Below are 15,570 nucleotides of genomic sequence, written 5' to 3' on the forward strand. Positions count from 1 at the left end.
TTTGCCTCATTTCTATTCCTGTTTCATTATGTGGCTTTTTTTGTTTGCTGTGCTCCATCAATCTAAATGGCAGCTTTCTGCATCATCCCTCCCAAGAACTCAGTGGTGACAATGGACCTTCCAAAACTCCAGAGCATGGCCAGCAGGACGTTTGCCCATTGAAGTTAATGAAGTATTAAGAGAATTCTTTTAATAATTTCAGGCTCCACAACAATATCCCATCCCTCATTCTGAGCAAGAAGTTCAGGCATGTCAGCCAAAATTGAATTAGAGCAATTGCAGCTACCTCCCCAGAATTCTTCATTTTCTTTGTAATAAATAGTACATTCTTCCTCCTCAAACATCTGATGAGGGGGTGGCATGTACTTTACCCATCTGCAGGAGATTTCAGAAAAACCCACAATATTTAAGGGAGATACTTATCAATAGCTAAGCTTTTAAAAAAATGAATCTCTAGCAGACTTGCTCCTCTAAATAAGAAAGGAGGAAATGCTTTTGAAATTCAGCCTATGATAGCTGTTAAACTCACAGTTACAACATGTTGCTGTTAATCTTTGGTTTTCCAATACAGTTTGGGAGTATACTTACAGAGCATCTATTGAATAATAATCAAGAACAAATGATAAACCTTCCCCCTAGCTGCTATTAAACAACAATTAAAGAAAAAAGAAATAAACAAATTAGGATGATTTCCTGATTCTGTTTTGTTTCATAATGCCAAGTATCTCATTTCTACAATTATATTTGATTTACGTAGCCAAATATATTATCATCTTGAGATTTATCAAGCTTCTGGAATTTGCATACAAGAAATAAAGCTGTAGAATTAGACAGCTTTATAAAATATTAGAATTTAATAATAACATATGCAGAAATTCTCCAAGGTTTTGTCTTGAATTAAAATATAAATTAGGAGAATGTATATTCCTATAATCCCAAGGGAAGAACTTCCCCAGTCTACCTTCTTTACTCCATATATTTGTTACAGGAATGAGTAAAAACTTCTACTTTTCCAACAGTGGGTTGATGTTTCTCCTGACCTCAATACATCTGGCTCCAAACAAGCTCCAAACCATGGGAATGTCAGTTGGTCCAGAGGTTATGTCCATATAGATGTTATTTTAACATCCACAGCAGTATCAGTGATATTACTTCAGTAAGATATATTAGGGAAGTAAATATATATTTTACATATTTGTCTCTTAATTTTAAAAGGATTTTAAATGCATATCTACAAAACACAATAAGTAAATACATACCACCCAAAGAATTTCAGATTGAAATTACATGATTTTTAATTTGAATCATCTCAACAAAAGCTTTATGTATTTTAATGAACTATTTTCCACCAATACAGGGGGGAAATTTTACCATATGTCAATATGAAAGAGTTTGTCAATTTGAAACAAAGTAAAAAATTTTACATTCAAAATTCATTTTTCTGAGAAAATTATAAGAAGCAATGACCTTTAGCTTTTTATCTAAGAGAAATAAATATGACAGCAAAGTAATGGCTAGGTAAACAGCTATTGACACATTCATTTCTAGTTTTTTATGTCCAATTAAATCCAACACAAATAAAAATATATTTTAAATTATTCTGAAATAAATGCATTATAGTCTTTCAGTGGTGCAAAAATAGCTATAAAAAGGCATTTCACATAGTGAAATTTGTGCTAAGCTTACCAGAAGATGATTACCACCTAGTGTCCAATGCTAATATTACCAATGTAGTAGGAAGGAGGGAATGATTCACACAGCAAAGGAACTCTGCAAGTGGGGAATCCCTTCTGAATATGCAAGAATACATAGCTGCTTTCCTATTAAAGCAGTCCAACAGAATAACATAAAGTATCCCTCAAAACTGGCCCAGCCCTAAATAATTAAAGAAATACTAGATTCCTTCAAAATGAAATTGTATGGGTCAGTGTTTGGGACAGGTAGGTACTGAAAGTAATCTCTTACTGCTAATGTATCCTCTGCCTACAAACTGAGGTACATATGGACACTCTCAGACTGACAGGAGAGAATTTAGGTTGGTTACTTGTGAACTTATAGCAAATAGAAAACACCAATCCACAATGTTGGAGATTATCCTTGCTCAGTTTGTGATCACCCAGTGCTTCTGACTGGATTGAAATAAAAAAGACTTTGCAGGAAGGAATGATCCCATTCTCAGCCAGTTTTCAGATGACACCAAGATGGGCAGGAATGTTGATCTGCTGGAGGGTAGGAAGGCTCTCTAAAGGGTCCTGCACAGGCTGGAATGATGGGCCAAGGCAACTGTGGGAGGTTCAACAAAGCCAAGTGCCAGCTTGCTGTGTGCCCTCCCAGCTCCTTGTGCACCTCCAGCCTGGTGGGGTAGCATGAGAAGCATAAAAGGCTGTGACACTCTAAGCACTGCTCAACAATAACTAATACATCCCTGAATAACCAACATTTTTCCCAGCACAAATCCAAATCCAATGCAATCCATAGCACCATACTTGGTACTATGAAGAAAATTAACTCTATTTCAGCCAAAATCAGGTCACTTCTCTGCAACTTTTTTTTTTCATTTCATTTGCTCCCAGGCCACTTAAGTCCTTTGCCTGGCTGTGCAGCCTGAGGAAATGGAGCATTATTGAAGTAGAGGATAGACCAAAGAGACACTGGGATGTACTGGACATACATCAATCCATGGGACCGGGGATGTTGCACCTAAGGGCAATGAGGGCACTGGCTGATATCATTCTAAGGCTACCCTATCATCTTTAAAATATCATGGTGATCAAGGGAGGTTGTGTCTGAAAAATAAATCAGCATGCACATCTTCCAGTGAGGCAAAAAGGAGGATCTGAGGAAACACAGGGTAGTGGCTGCTATGTAGTTATTTTTTGTGTGCAAGTAATTTCATATATTTGAATGTCCTTTTGCAGATGCGATGTACATGATCAGAGGCAAAAAAAAAAATCCTTTATTTTCATCTGTATTTCTATCTTAATAATTCATACATTCAGTTTGACTTTTTGACCTCTGCTGAGCAGCTGGCAGCAATTATAGGCACTTAGTGGTTCTCTGATTAAAAGCAACAGTAGCCAGCAATTACAGCCTATTCTTACTCTCTTTCCCTGTAGGAAGTGAGCCTCTTCTGACTGCTCTTTTCTGAAATTTCATGATCCTGTTTGAACTTTCTTTGCAGAAATTTATAGGCTTTTAGTTCAATATTTCAGAAACACAGCTCTTCTCTATTGTAGTTAGAGGACATTTCATAGCAGGCCATCATAAAAGTTTAAAGTTCAGGGTAAAAGAGGCAGCAGTACTGAGTTTAGGTCAAAATCAAAATTTAGCTCAAAAGTAATGAAATAGGTACATCTGTGATCACAATGCACGAAAATATGAGGGTGTATTGTTTTAATATGGCAGTTGGATGAAGTTCCAGGCGACTGGAAAGGACAAAGCATTGAACCCATCTTTTAAAAGGGTGGACAGGAGGACTGGGACTAACTATTGATCTGTCAGCCTCATCTCTGTTCCTGGGAAGATCCTCCCACAAGCTATGCTAAGGTACATGGAAAACAGAGAGGTGATTTGAGACAGTCAGCACAGCTTCACCAAGGGCAAATCCCATCTGACCAACCCAGTGGCCTTCTCTGATGGAATGACTACATCAGGGGACAAGGGAAGGGCTGCAGATGTCATTTATCCAAGGCTCCAAGTGCACAGGGCAAGGGAGGGGATTCTGCCCCTCTGCTCTAGTGAGACCCCACCTGGAGTACTGTATCCAGCTCTGGAGTACTAAGCACAGGAAAGATGTGGACCTGCTGGTGCAGGCTCAGTGGAGGACCATGAAAATTATCAGAGAGCTGGAACCCTTCTCTATGAGGAAAGGTTGAGGTTGAGCTGGAATCCCTCTCTATGAGGAAAGGTTGAGCTGGAATCCCTCTCTGCAAGGAAATGTTGAGCTTTTCTTCTGCTGGGCTTTTTCAGCCTACAGAAGAGAAGGCTCCAGGGACACTTTATTGCAGCCTTCCAGTACTTAAAGAGGGCTTCTAACGAAGCTGGGGACACACTTTTTCATAGTGCCTGCTGCAGGGCATTATGATTTTAAACTAAAAGATGGTCAATTCAGACTAGATGTAAAGAAGACATTTTTACAATGACCATGGTGAAACCCAGGCACAGATTGCTCGTAAAGGTGGTAGCTAAATCACCTCTGGAAGCATTCAAGGTCAGGCTGGATGGTACTCTGATCAACCTGATCTAGTTGAAGATGTCCCTGCTCCTTCAAGAGGTGGTTGGACTAGATGGTCTTCAAAGGTGCATTCTAACCCAAACTATTGTATGAGTCTATGATAAATTACAGTATTAGGTTTCAATTCAATTCAATTATTCAATTCTATATTTATGTATCTGTGGTAGTGTGTTGCTAAGTTTCTTGTGTTATTCCCCCAATTTATGTATTGTTCTCCCCTATTATGTGTAAAATGGTTTCGTTCCCCCAGTTCTTCCCGCCACTGCTAGCCTGTCAGCTAAGTTGCTATAGCAACTGCTATTCATAGTTGCCGATATGTAATTGCTCCTCCCCTGGTTTCCCTTATAAGTGAAAGTTGTTTCCTCCCTGTCCAGTCAATCACTCCCTTCCTCCTCCCAGGTTTCGAGAACCTTCTCCTCTCTAGAGATGGTGGTTGGCGGGGGTCCCAGGACACCTCCTTTACCTTTTGATTATTGGTCTCCATGGAGTGTCAGTTCTGTGAAGTTCATCCCCTCACCTTTCCTGATTGGCTCTGTCTGTACCCACCCCCTTGCTTTATAATCCTGTTTGCACCCCCTATGAAAAAAAACTTTTCCCGGATGGTTTCCCGGTGTTTGGATGCGGCATCACCGTCAATAAACCGATGTTTAACCCCCGGGAAATGGTCAGCTCCGTTCCTCTCATATACTAGCGAGGTACGCCAGTCCGCAGCCAGCACAGCCCGAGGCCATCAGGCTCCGAAGGGTGCTGGCCAGGAATTGCAGAGGGGCGTCGGCCTTTCGCCCTCAGCTAGTCGGACTCTAAACTTCGGGCCACATACGAACCTCTCCGCAGATGGCGCCCACGCGGGGGCTTTACCGTACCCCGCGGACTGGACTTTAAATCTACTAGCCGTCAGACTTCCTCCGGTGTCAGTGGACTAATCCGCCTGAACTTTTCGTTTGCAACGCTCTTTGATTAGGTGAACCCCGGACTCGGTTCCTCCCCTGCCCTTTTAATTTTCCCTGGGAGCTCTACGAGGGGGACTGCCGTCTGCCGCCTTTCGCGCTCGCGGTGCCCCGGCACGGTGACGCCAGGCCCAGCAGCGGGGCTCTCGGCGCAGCGCTGACTGGTTGTGGCGGGCTCTTTCAGCGCAGGGCGGCTTTTCCGCGCGGTTTGCCGTGGTGGGGTCGCTACACCCCCCACGATCATGGGTGTGGGTCAGAGCAAAACCCAAAAAGGAGTTTTTTTTGTAGTTAAGGGTTTGTTACTTGGAAGAGGTTTTACTGCCCCCAAGAAAGAGTTGATAGTGTTGATTAGATGGGTATTTTCACATTTCCCTGAAGTTTCCCCAGAAGTTGCGAAAGAGCCGCGCTTTTGGGCAGCCGTTGTGGCCAAATTAGACCAACAGGTTAACGCTGGGGAATCCCGGTTGTCTAACGTGGCATACTGGGCAAGCAAAGTATTAACTTCGCTGCGCCCAGCCGGGAGTTCAAGAAAGGATCTTTCTTTTTCGAGTTTGTTCCCTAGTTCTCCCGGTTCCCGTATCCTTACCCCCCAGCCCTCTCCCTCTTCACACAGGCAGGAGCCCTCGAAAGGGATTTTAAAGGCCAACAAAAAGCAGGGAAACCATTCTGCCCCTGCTCCCTCTCGACCTGCTCAGCCTCCCCGTCCGAGGAGCCCTAGTCAGGCTCCTCCTATATCCTCACCCTCTACCCCAGTTCTCAAGTCCCCAGTTTCAACCCCTAAGTTTGTTCGGTTTAGTAAGGAAATTCCACAAAGTATCTCCTTTACCGTCCAAGATGGCGGGGACCACGCGGTCTCTGCCGCCAGAGCTGCTTTTTCTTCCGCTAACCCGTTCCTCCCAAGCACCAACCCCTTCCTTCACCCTGACCACACCCCTTGCCCAGTTACTCCTCTCTCATACCCTCCCTCCGTCCCGCTCACTCCTCAGCACTCCGCCCCACCTTCAGCTCCTCCTCAAACCCCTCCCCCGGTTCAGCCCCCCACTCCTTTCCCCCCCGCTCCATTTTCGTTTTTCCCTCCGCCTCCGAACGCCGTCCGGGGGGCGGAGAAGGGTACTTTGCCGCGCCCACTCCCTTGCCTTACGTCAGCGCCAAACCCCGCCTCAACCTCCTCCAGTTTCGGTTCCCACGCCACCCCCCCCAGCTCTCACGCTTTGTGTTCAGAGGAGGGGGGGGGGGAAAGCCGGAAACTGGAGCAAGCTCCCCTATTAGAAGCCGCCCCGGTAACATATCATATAAGAGAAAGGGGAAATGCACGGGCACAGTGGGTGCCTTTAGCACAGGTCCAAATAAAGGAGCTATGCAAAGCTCAGAAAGATTACTCCCGGGAGTCAGAATTCTTCCGGGGTTTGCTACACAATACCCTTGCTCAGGGAGATTTGGTACCGACGGATTTAAGGTCCCTCTTCTCTAGCCTGCTCAGACCCATGGAATTTAGGGTCTGGGTGAGGGAATGGAGGAGGGAAATAGTGGAAGTACTCCCAAGTTTTTGGGGGAACCTTACACTGTCCCATGACGCAGATGGTCAGTTAATTACCCAAGAACATCTTTTGGGTGAAGGACAGTGGGCTGAAGGGGCAAATCAAGCTAAAGCCTTATTCCCATCCCAGCTAGTAGAGACGGCCCGGGCAGCTGAGCGGGCCTTCTTTAAGTTAGAGGTAGTTACCTCCCAATGGGAAGATGCTGAGGTTTTGCAAGGAGCGCAAGAGCCATACATGGAATTTATCGAACGTCTATACAGATATGTGGAAGCGCAAGCGTTCGGAGAGGATGACAGGGAAAAAATGCTTGAGCAGATGGCTTATAGCAATGCCAACGCTGACTGCCGCAAGGCTATAAAAACTCTCCCTCGAAGTCCTAAGCCCACAGTAGAAGCCATGATAGATGTCGTAGTGCGTCAAGTCTCCCTGGCCCCAAGGCCTAAGAGAACATCTGTGCATTTTGCTGAATGCCCCGAGCAAGACTTCATAGAGGCTGAAGCTTCCCCCGTGGCCGGTCCTTCTACTTCTGAGTCCGGCAGGAGGACATCAGCAACCCATCCCTGCCATCTCTGTGGCAAGGTGGGGCATTGGATGCCTCAGTGTCCCATGCGCCAAGACTACAGAGAATGGAGGCGGAAGCAAGATAAGAAGAAGACAGAGGAAAAAGACCATCCAAATGAGTCAAGCACCTCATCCCGAAGCAGAGGATGCAGAAGGAAGCTGAGTCACAAGTTCAGGCGTGCTCGCGGTGACGGAGAAAACCCTCCCAAACACCATCAGTTTCCTCAGATGTTTACTTCCTCCCCAATGCTGAGACTGCTGCTCCTACCCCTCTCGTCACTGAACTACCTCTGGTTTATTAATCCCAACCTCCTTCCCCCATTTCTTCTTCTTCTCCCGAACTGGATTTATTATTTGGGGCAGAACCATCTGTTTAAGTATTTTGCGTTTAACTGTTCACCTTTTGTCTTTTAGTACATTTCCCCAACTCACTTTTGATTTTCATCCTCCTAATTTGCAAGCTAGTCCGGAGGAAACTGACTGCGCCGAGTGCCACTGTCCCTTGCAATGTTCAGAAGACAAAGACACTCGTCATGACCAGCTGCGAGTTCCTGCATTCTAAGCTTAATTTGGACTTTTCTCTTCATTTTAATTTTTATTTGGTAAAAAACGGGGAGATGTGGTAGTGTGTTGCTAAGTTTCTTGTGTTATTCCCCCAATTTATGTATTGTTCTCCCCTATTATGTGTAAAATGGTTTCGTTCCCCCAGTTCTTCCCGCCACTGCTAGCCTGTCAGCTAAGTTGCTATAGCAACTGCTATTCATAGTTGCCGATATGTAATTGCTCCTCCCCTGGTTTCCCTTATAAGTGAAAGTTGTTTCCTCCCTGTCCAGTCAATCACTCCCTTCCTCCTCCCAGGTTTCGAGAACCTTCTCCTCTCTAGAGATGGTGGTTGGCGGGGGTCCCAGGACACCTCCTTTACCTTTTGATTATTGGTCTCCATGGAGTGTCAGTTCTGTGAAGTTCATCCCCTCACCTTTCCTGATTGGCTCTGTCTGTACCCACCCCCTTGCTTTATAATCCTGTTTGCACCCCCTATGAAAAAAAACTTTTCCCGGATGGTTTCCCGGTGTTTGGATGCGGCATCACCGTCAATAAACCGATGTTTAACCCCCGGGAAATGGTCAGCTCCGTTCCTCTCATATACTAGCGAGGTACGCCAGTCCGCAGCCAGCACAGCCCGAGGCCATCAGGCTCCGAAGGGTGCTGGCCAGGAATTGCAGAGGGGCGTCGGCCTTTCGCCCTCAGCTAGTCGGACTCTAAACTTCGGGCCACATACGAACCTCTCCGCATGTATCTACTTATTTGTGAGAAAAAACTAGCTCAATCTTTTCATGTTGTGTGATTCAACCTTTCTTTGTAAAGAGAAAGGTTGAATTTAAATGTGTATTTCTTTGCATTCACAGAGATGACACCCACTAGCTGGAGTTCAAGAGAGAACTAATCTTCTTTTAGTATGTGTCAGCAGCTCATTTAGGCTTAAATTGTAGTGTTTATTATAGCTGGTCTCATTGCTTCATTGCTTGAGTCCATAGCACTGCACTTGGCAAAATCCTGAGTGTTTTCCATTGACTTGGGTAAGGTATCAGGGCACTGGCTGGTTTGCACAATCTTGAATAGAATAAAAGGTGTTGACATAAAATGGCCTTTTGCAGATGGCTCACTTCTCATTTTTGAGTAATACAAGCTATTTTTTCTACTCTCTAAATTTTGGCTACCACATAGTAGCCACCTAAGTGTGGTTAAGAAGCTGCTATGCTATTAGCAGCTTCACAATACATATTGTTAATTTTTTGAGACTCTTTATTGTGTAGTCTGTGAACATAAGGATATGTAAGGGCTGAGTCCAGCAGAACACAAAAGCCTGTTTAAAGTTGAGTTTTTAAAGAACTGAGACTGTATCTCATTTTCCTTATTCCTGGTTTGGCAGATTAGCATTTCAGAGTAGTCTCTCTGAACAGCATGTGGGAAGGTTCAGTCGCACTTGGTGATGAAGGCAGATCATTTAGACATTTTTAAAACACTTTCTGAGACAGTCCAATTTTCAATATATAACTGAAATATAATATCACCTTTTATATATAATATCACCTTTTATATATAATATCACCTTTTATAGGCTGTTTGGAGGTTCTGTAAACCCATGTTAAGGAAAACATCAAACATTTCTTGATTTTGCAAATATAAACAGACTGTTTGAGTCAGATTCATGAAAAGTTGCCCTCTCCACTGATATTAGCTATTTGCAAAAAATCCGTAAATTATTCCTTAGTAGTCATGTGGATTTTTTTTTGTTGTTGCAAAATTTAAGCTTTTTCTTTCCTTTTACAGATTTATCAATAAACTCTGTTTCCCAATTCAAGAGAAGGCTGTTGTGTGCCTCTGAAGTGTAATGGGTTGGAATGTTATGCCAAAAGAAAACACTGTAATGAAAACTGATTATAATAGCAATCCAAGATTCAGTGTAGTGTAACACTTACAAAATCAGTCTGTTAAACCACTGTTGAAATCAACTCCAAAAATAAGAGGTTTTTTTAACTCTGGTATAAACAACTCTTTTGCTACTATGATGATCAAAACTCGTCATCTTCTCAAATGAGGAAACGATAAAAATTAATTTCTACTGCCTTATCTTACCAGTGTCTTCTGTAAAAATGTGTGATATTCTCATTGAGATTAATCTCTTCACAGCATTAAAAAAGAACTACTTGCAGTCCTCCTGCTTTCTGTTGAGCAAACTATGTGTGTAGTTCAAAAATGCTGAAGTAATGGCTGTTTCTACATTTTTTGGTTTGTGCTTGTACAGTTCCTAGCACTTGATAAGTTTCTGTGCCATGACACAGGAAATTTAAATGTTCCAAATGTACAAGAAATGTTACTGATCCAATGACTGATAAGGAATGAAAGAAAATACTGTATTCAATGTTCACAAGGTATTATTTTGGTCTTTAGCAGTTTCTCTATTCCCTTAGTCCCTCAATCCTGTTCTTCATCTGCTCACTTTGAGTTGGCCTGTGTATATACAGTAAAGCAGTGCACAGTTTGTAAGTTACTTCAAGAACCCTTACAACAGTGCTTCAATTTACCATTGGGATTATGGACAAATCCTTTCACTGTAACATTTTAATATAAAATGGACAAATCCTTTCACTGTAACATTTCAGTTTAACTGAGACAATAATACACGCTAATTTTTCGACCTAGTGTATTTGATCTACTGTATGTCAAATGCAGGATTGTTGTGTGTTAATAGCAGGATTATGGAAGCAAAATGATGCCTTTCTAAGCAAAATATGTAGGTACGTACAATAACAAGCATCAGAATTGACAAGAAAGGATAGTTTTATGCAAAATACAATATTTAGGAAAAATTTTATGTTGCAGCCATGTACATAGAATTATTTCAATCATTATCTGAAAGGCAATTGATAAAATGATTTCATGGACTTGGTAAGTATAATGGTGTTTGGTAAAAAAAATACTTATTTTAAGAAGGTTCAAATCTGGCTCTGTCTTCAGAAATAGTCAAATACTTTTACAAATGAAAATAATCACATATTTTTTGGAAAACAAATTAATTGCAACTAAAAAATTATTTCGAAATGTGTAGCCATTCTGTATTACCTACAGAATACACAGAATATATGGGCATTAATCAGAAGGCAGTACCCTACCTCTGGCAAATTTACAGGAGCAAATGCAGAACTGTAGCTTAGTATCTAATGTAAAGAGCATATTCTTGAAGACTGTACTGGTTTTGTATCTATTTATATACCAGTTCCTCTGTCCTTGCCTAACATCCTCTTGTTCAATTTCAATCAAATTTGATTATGTTGATATGAAAATAGCACCTGGGTACAGGATAGAAACCTTCTTGAGGGAAGGGAAGGGAAGGGAAGGGAAGGGAAGGGAAGGGAAGGGAAGGGAAGGGAAGGGAAGGGAAGGGAAGGGAAGGGAAGGGAAGGGAAGGGAAGGGAAGGGAAGGGAAGGGAAGGGAAGGGAAGGGAAGGGAGAGATTAAGTTATTTTAGTAAGTGAATGTAGAAGATGTAATGCACACTGAATAAGAAGCAAAACTTTATTAGTTTTATTGTCAAAGAAAAAGAATTAAAAACAATTAGCAATAGATTTATAAAATGAAAATAATTGAGAAGTGCATTGAGGTGATGCTGGGATCATGAATGTGTAATCAGAATGATGCCAAGAAACATATTACAATAATTCAAGAATTATGATGCAATTATATCTTTGAAAAAATGTTCTGTGGGGTTTTGGTGAAAAAAAAAATGTTATACTGAAAAAAGGTCATATTCAAAATCAATATCTGTGCATTCAGGAATTCTGGATAAGTACCTGCATTAACTATATTTAGATAAATAACAGTTTAAAATGAACGCACTTTTCTGGCTTAAGTTCATGCCCCTTTTCTACTAAAAGAGTTAGAAATAAACTTTTATTGGAATTTCTTGTAGGCATTTCTTAAAAAATTGTTTGTTCCATTCTTTTAAAGTAGTAAAAGAGAAATGAGAACAGCTCTGATTGAATAATCAGAATGAAACTTTAATTGGAGTTTCAAGATCCTGTGCATTGAAAAGAGCTCATCATCTCCAAAAGCTGGCAAAGTGTTCCTAGTCTCACCAGTCTCTTAGTCCTACAAACCCTACAAACCTGAATAGCCACACAAAAAAGTTTTTAAATTAGCAATCTTGAGGTTCACTCATTACCACCAAGAAGCAGAATTACTTTGCCTAAAGTAACAAACTTGCTGCATTTAGGGAAAATTGTAGAGAGTTTAAACATAAAGCCTGCAATATGTACAGTGACATATCTCACCTCAAAGAAGAGTTTATTTGTTCTTAAGGTTAACAGAAACTCCCATTATTTTGGAATCTTTTGGCTTTGATTCAGAACTGCTGCCCACTGTACAGAAAAAGATGAAAACATGACGGAATCAGGGGCACACACTTTACAACCTCACAAAAATCTGTGTGTTGTTTTAACTGCCACGTGCAAATAATCCAGCCTGAAGCACCTGAAACCACTCTGAACAAAAACCACATATAGGTAAATGTTATAACTCCCACTTAACATATTGAGGGAAAGAAATATTAAGACATTTGCAGAGAGCAAGGGACTACAGAATTGGGTACAGTCCCCTAGACTTCAGCAATTCAAATAAGAGAATAGAAGGAAAATTAACACACTTTATCCAGAGAGAAAACTTCAAACTGAAGTAAAAAACTGTGGGGTTTTTTTTTGTGGTTGATTGGGTTGTGTTTTGTTTTCTTGTTTGTTTGGGAAGGTTGTGTGTAAAAATTCTGTTTTCCTTATTTCCTCAGATAATTCTCCCATTTGCTTTCAAATAAAAGACTATGCAGCACACATTCTACCACTTCTACCATGCACTATAAAATCACAATTGTCATTACATGGAATATTTTCTTGACATGGCAGGGAGTACACATCTTGAGAAGTTTGCAATGGTCACTCCAATAGGTGCACATGATTGAATTTCACCCCAAATAAACAGAAAAATATTTCTCTGTTGTTTTCATTAATTACATTTCCCATGGAAATAAGATCTTCACTGGGTGTTTTTGTCTTTTCAAAACAATGGCTTATAATTTTACATCCCCCATTACTACAGGTGTTTAAAACACTAGAATTCCAGTGGCAAAAGTGCTTTATTTGTGGAGCTGTATGCAGAGAGGTACTTCTCAGCCATCAAACCAGCATATTTCAAAGGAAGTATCAAATTTCATTATGTGATCTCATTGTTTCTATTAACTATTTTAAATGCCTGTACAAAGGTATTTTCTCCCATAAACTGAAACTGCTATATTTTCTAACTTATGGTAGATTTCAAAGAACATACTACTTGGTGCATGGCATAGCATTACTGCAATTTCAACCTAAATAAACTGTATATATAAAAGTATAATAACAAAAAAGTGAATAATTTAAAATATTATTAACTGAAATACTGCAGTCTAGCCATCCAAAAAATTAAAGGCAAGCAAAAATAATGGAAATAACATAAATATTTTTTCTTTCTTTCTAGGCAAGTGACCAATTTAAGTTTTTACTTTCAGTGTTAAAAAATCTGAGAAGCATTCAAATAAGTGCAAATAATTTAATGGTTCTTATTTATATAAAGTCCCGAGAATCATTATCAAGACACAAATGAATCAATCTGTTACTAGTTTACCTTGCAATTAAATCAACTGAGTTTGAGTTCATTTACTTTATCAGAAAGTAATCTATATTTACAAATGAACCTTCCATAAAGACTATAAAACTTCCATACAGACTACAAAACTTTTGTACCTCAAGAAACAAAGTGAAAGGCAGGAGTGATTCATCTCTAGTTGTAGCTGGCAGGTGCCATTTCAGTCTCATTACAGTATGTGACTCTCAGATATGACACAAGATGCTCATCTGGATTGGCAGCAAGAACCCAGACAAGATCTCCTACTGTGCCCACAATGTACCAAACACTTAGGCTGAGCTACCTGAATTACTCTATGCCTTTGGCAAGCTCTAAATTTGCTGCTTTATCCCATACTCCACACTTTCATCTGAAGTGCCCTGTCTCCCAGACAGTATACTTGGATTCTCAATTCTCACGGATTCCTTTTCTCTTCCTTTGACAAAGAAGCTGAAAATGCACAGAGGATTTTGTGGAAGTCTTTGTGAGGTGACCCATCCAGTTCCTATTGGTTTTTAATTACAAAATTGTGTTTGATCTACCTTTCCTGCCCCTCATCCCCTAAGCACTTGCCACACAGAATCCATCCAGCCTACTGCTCACTTTGCCCACAAACTGCCCAGTTACTTATTTTCCTACATTTTTCACAGAACTCTTAGGATCCAATGAACCATCTCTTCACAGCTCTTGAAGGTTTGAGAGTCACTTTTCCTACCTCCTGCCACACGCAGAGTCTGCACACTTCTGTTCCACTCTCCTGTACTGCCCAGGTAATCTGCAGCACCTCTGCCCTCTCACCACCTCCTATCTCACAGGACATCAGCTCAGAGCATCTCCTGCCTGCAAAGTATGAACACCCACAGCTGCCTTCCCTAAACCATCCCCATGTACTCACAGGGTCTGGGTGTCCTCCGGGAGGCTCGGAATAAAGTAGATGTCCCTGCAAGTGATTTTGTAGTCCTCCCAGTCAGAGCACTCGCAGAAGGCTGAAGGACACCTCTCCGTGCCCCGGCTGCACAGCACCAGCACCAGCAGCAACTGGTGAAGGAAGGCTACCATGAGGCACAGCATCTTCCGCCGTCCCTCGCTTCTCCGAGGAGACGAGGAGATCCCAGAGCTGCACGGGCAGACCGCGCTGCCCCGCCGGGAGAAGCTGCCGGGGAAAGGCGGCACCTGTGCTGGACAACGCCGCCTCCTCACTAAGCGGGGTCAGGAAAGGTCTCAGCAAGCCCTGAGCGCCCTCGCCATCGGGCAGGGTCCTCTCCTCGCTCCGGCCCCGCGCCCGTCCGGCCAGCCATCCTGGACCTGGCCCCCGCTCCTCCGCACCCCTTCTGCGGGGTATCCCGGGGCCCGTTCCCCGGCAGGGCCCGCTCCCGGCTCCCAGCGCCCATTCCCCGGCAGTGCCCGCTCCCAGCTCCCACCGCCCGGTCCCCGCCTCTCACTGCCCGTTCCCCGGCTCCCAGCGCCCGCTCCTCGGCTCCCAGCGCCCGTTCCCCGGCTCTCACCGCCCGGTCCCCGGCAGTGCCCGTTCCCCGGCTCCCAGCGCCCGCTCCCCAGCTCTCACCGCCCGCTCCCCGGCTCTCACCCCGGCTCTCAGCGCCGCGCCGCTCCCGGACCCCGCCGCTGCCCGCGCTCTCTCCGCAGCCTCGGGGCTCCTGGGCCGCCTGCCGCGGGCGGTCAGCACCGCACGGGGCCAGCGGGCTCTGTCCTGTCCAGCCCAGCCCTGCCCTGCCCAGCCCTGCCCTGCCCTGCCCTGCCGGGGCGAGCGCCGGCCGGCAGCGGGACCGGCCCGCCGAGCTGCCCCCAAAGGCAGCGGCGAAACGTCGGACCCCGACCATTACTCCTGGCATCTTTGCAAAAAGAAACAGGAGGAAGGGGGCTGAGTAAGAGCCATACTAACTCATCTGTGAAAGCGGTGAAGTTAAAGCAGACCTTTGCAACAAGTAACTGCAAGTTAGACATACACTAAATGTATAGCCGTTAAAAAAGCACAGAAAGTTCAAAAGAGTGATTTTGAAAAACGACAGGATAGAGCAAAAGAGGAGACAGTAGCATTTCCCACATTATCAGACAAGATAAAATC

General features: G+C 43.1%; 1 protein-coding gene across 3 annotated transcripts in view; it reads right to left on the minus strand.

Annotated features, from left to right (window-relative positions):
- Positions 1–15,324, minus strand: part of TSHR (thyroid stimulating hormone receptor) — a 50,609-nt gene extending 35,285 nt beyond the window's left edge. Inside the window, exons 1-2 of one of the 3 annotated variants that reach the window (XM_074542530.1) lie at positions 15,073–15,324; positions 14,383–14,660 (exon numbers count right to left, since the gene is read on the minus strand). In XM_074542530.1, the coding sequence (XP_074398631.1) occupies positions 14,383–14,558 (176 nt within the window). In that variant the 5' untranslated portion in view covers positions 14,559–14,660; positions 15,073–15,324. Of the gene's footprint in view, positions 1–13,606; positions 13,801–14,382; positions 14,661–15,072 lie in introns of those variants that run through there. The other 2 variants (XM_074542528.1, XM_074542529.1) reach the window with 2 other exon arrangements.
- Between the last annotated feature and the right edge of the window lie 246 nt (positions 15,325–15,570).

The sequence above is a fragment of the Zonotrichia albicollis genome, chromosome 6, assembly GCF_047830755.1.
Source record: "Zonotrichia albicollis isolate bZonAlb1 chromosome 6, bZonAlb1.hap1, whole genome shotgun sequence".
Classification (NCBI taxonomy): Eukaryota; Metazoa; Chordata; class Aves; order Passeriformes; family Passerellidae; genus Zonotrichia; species Zonotrichia albicollis.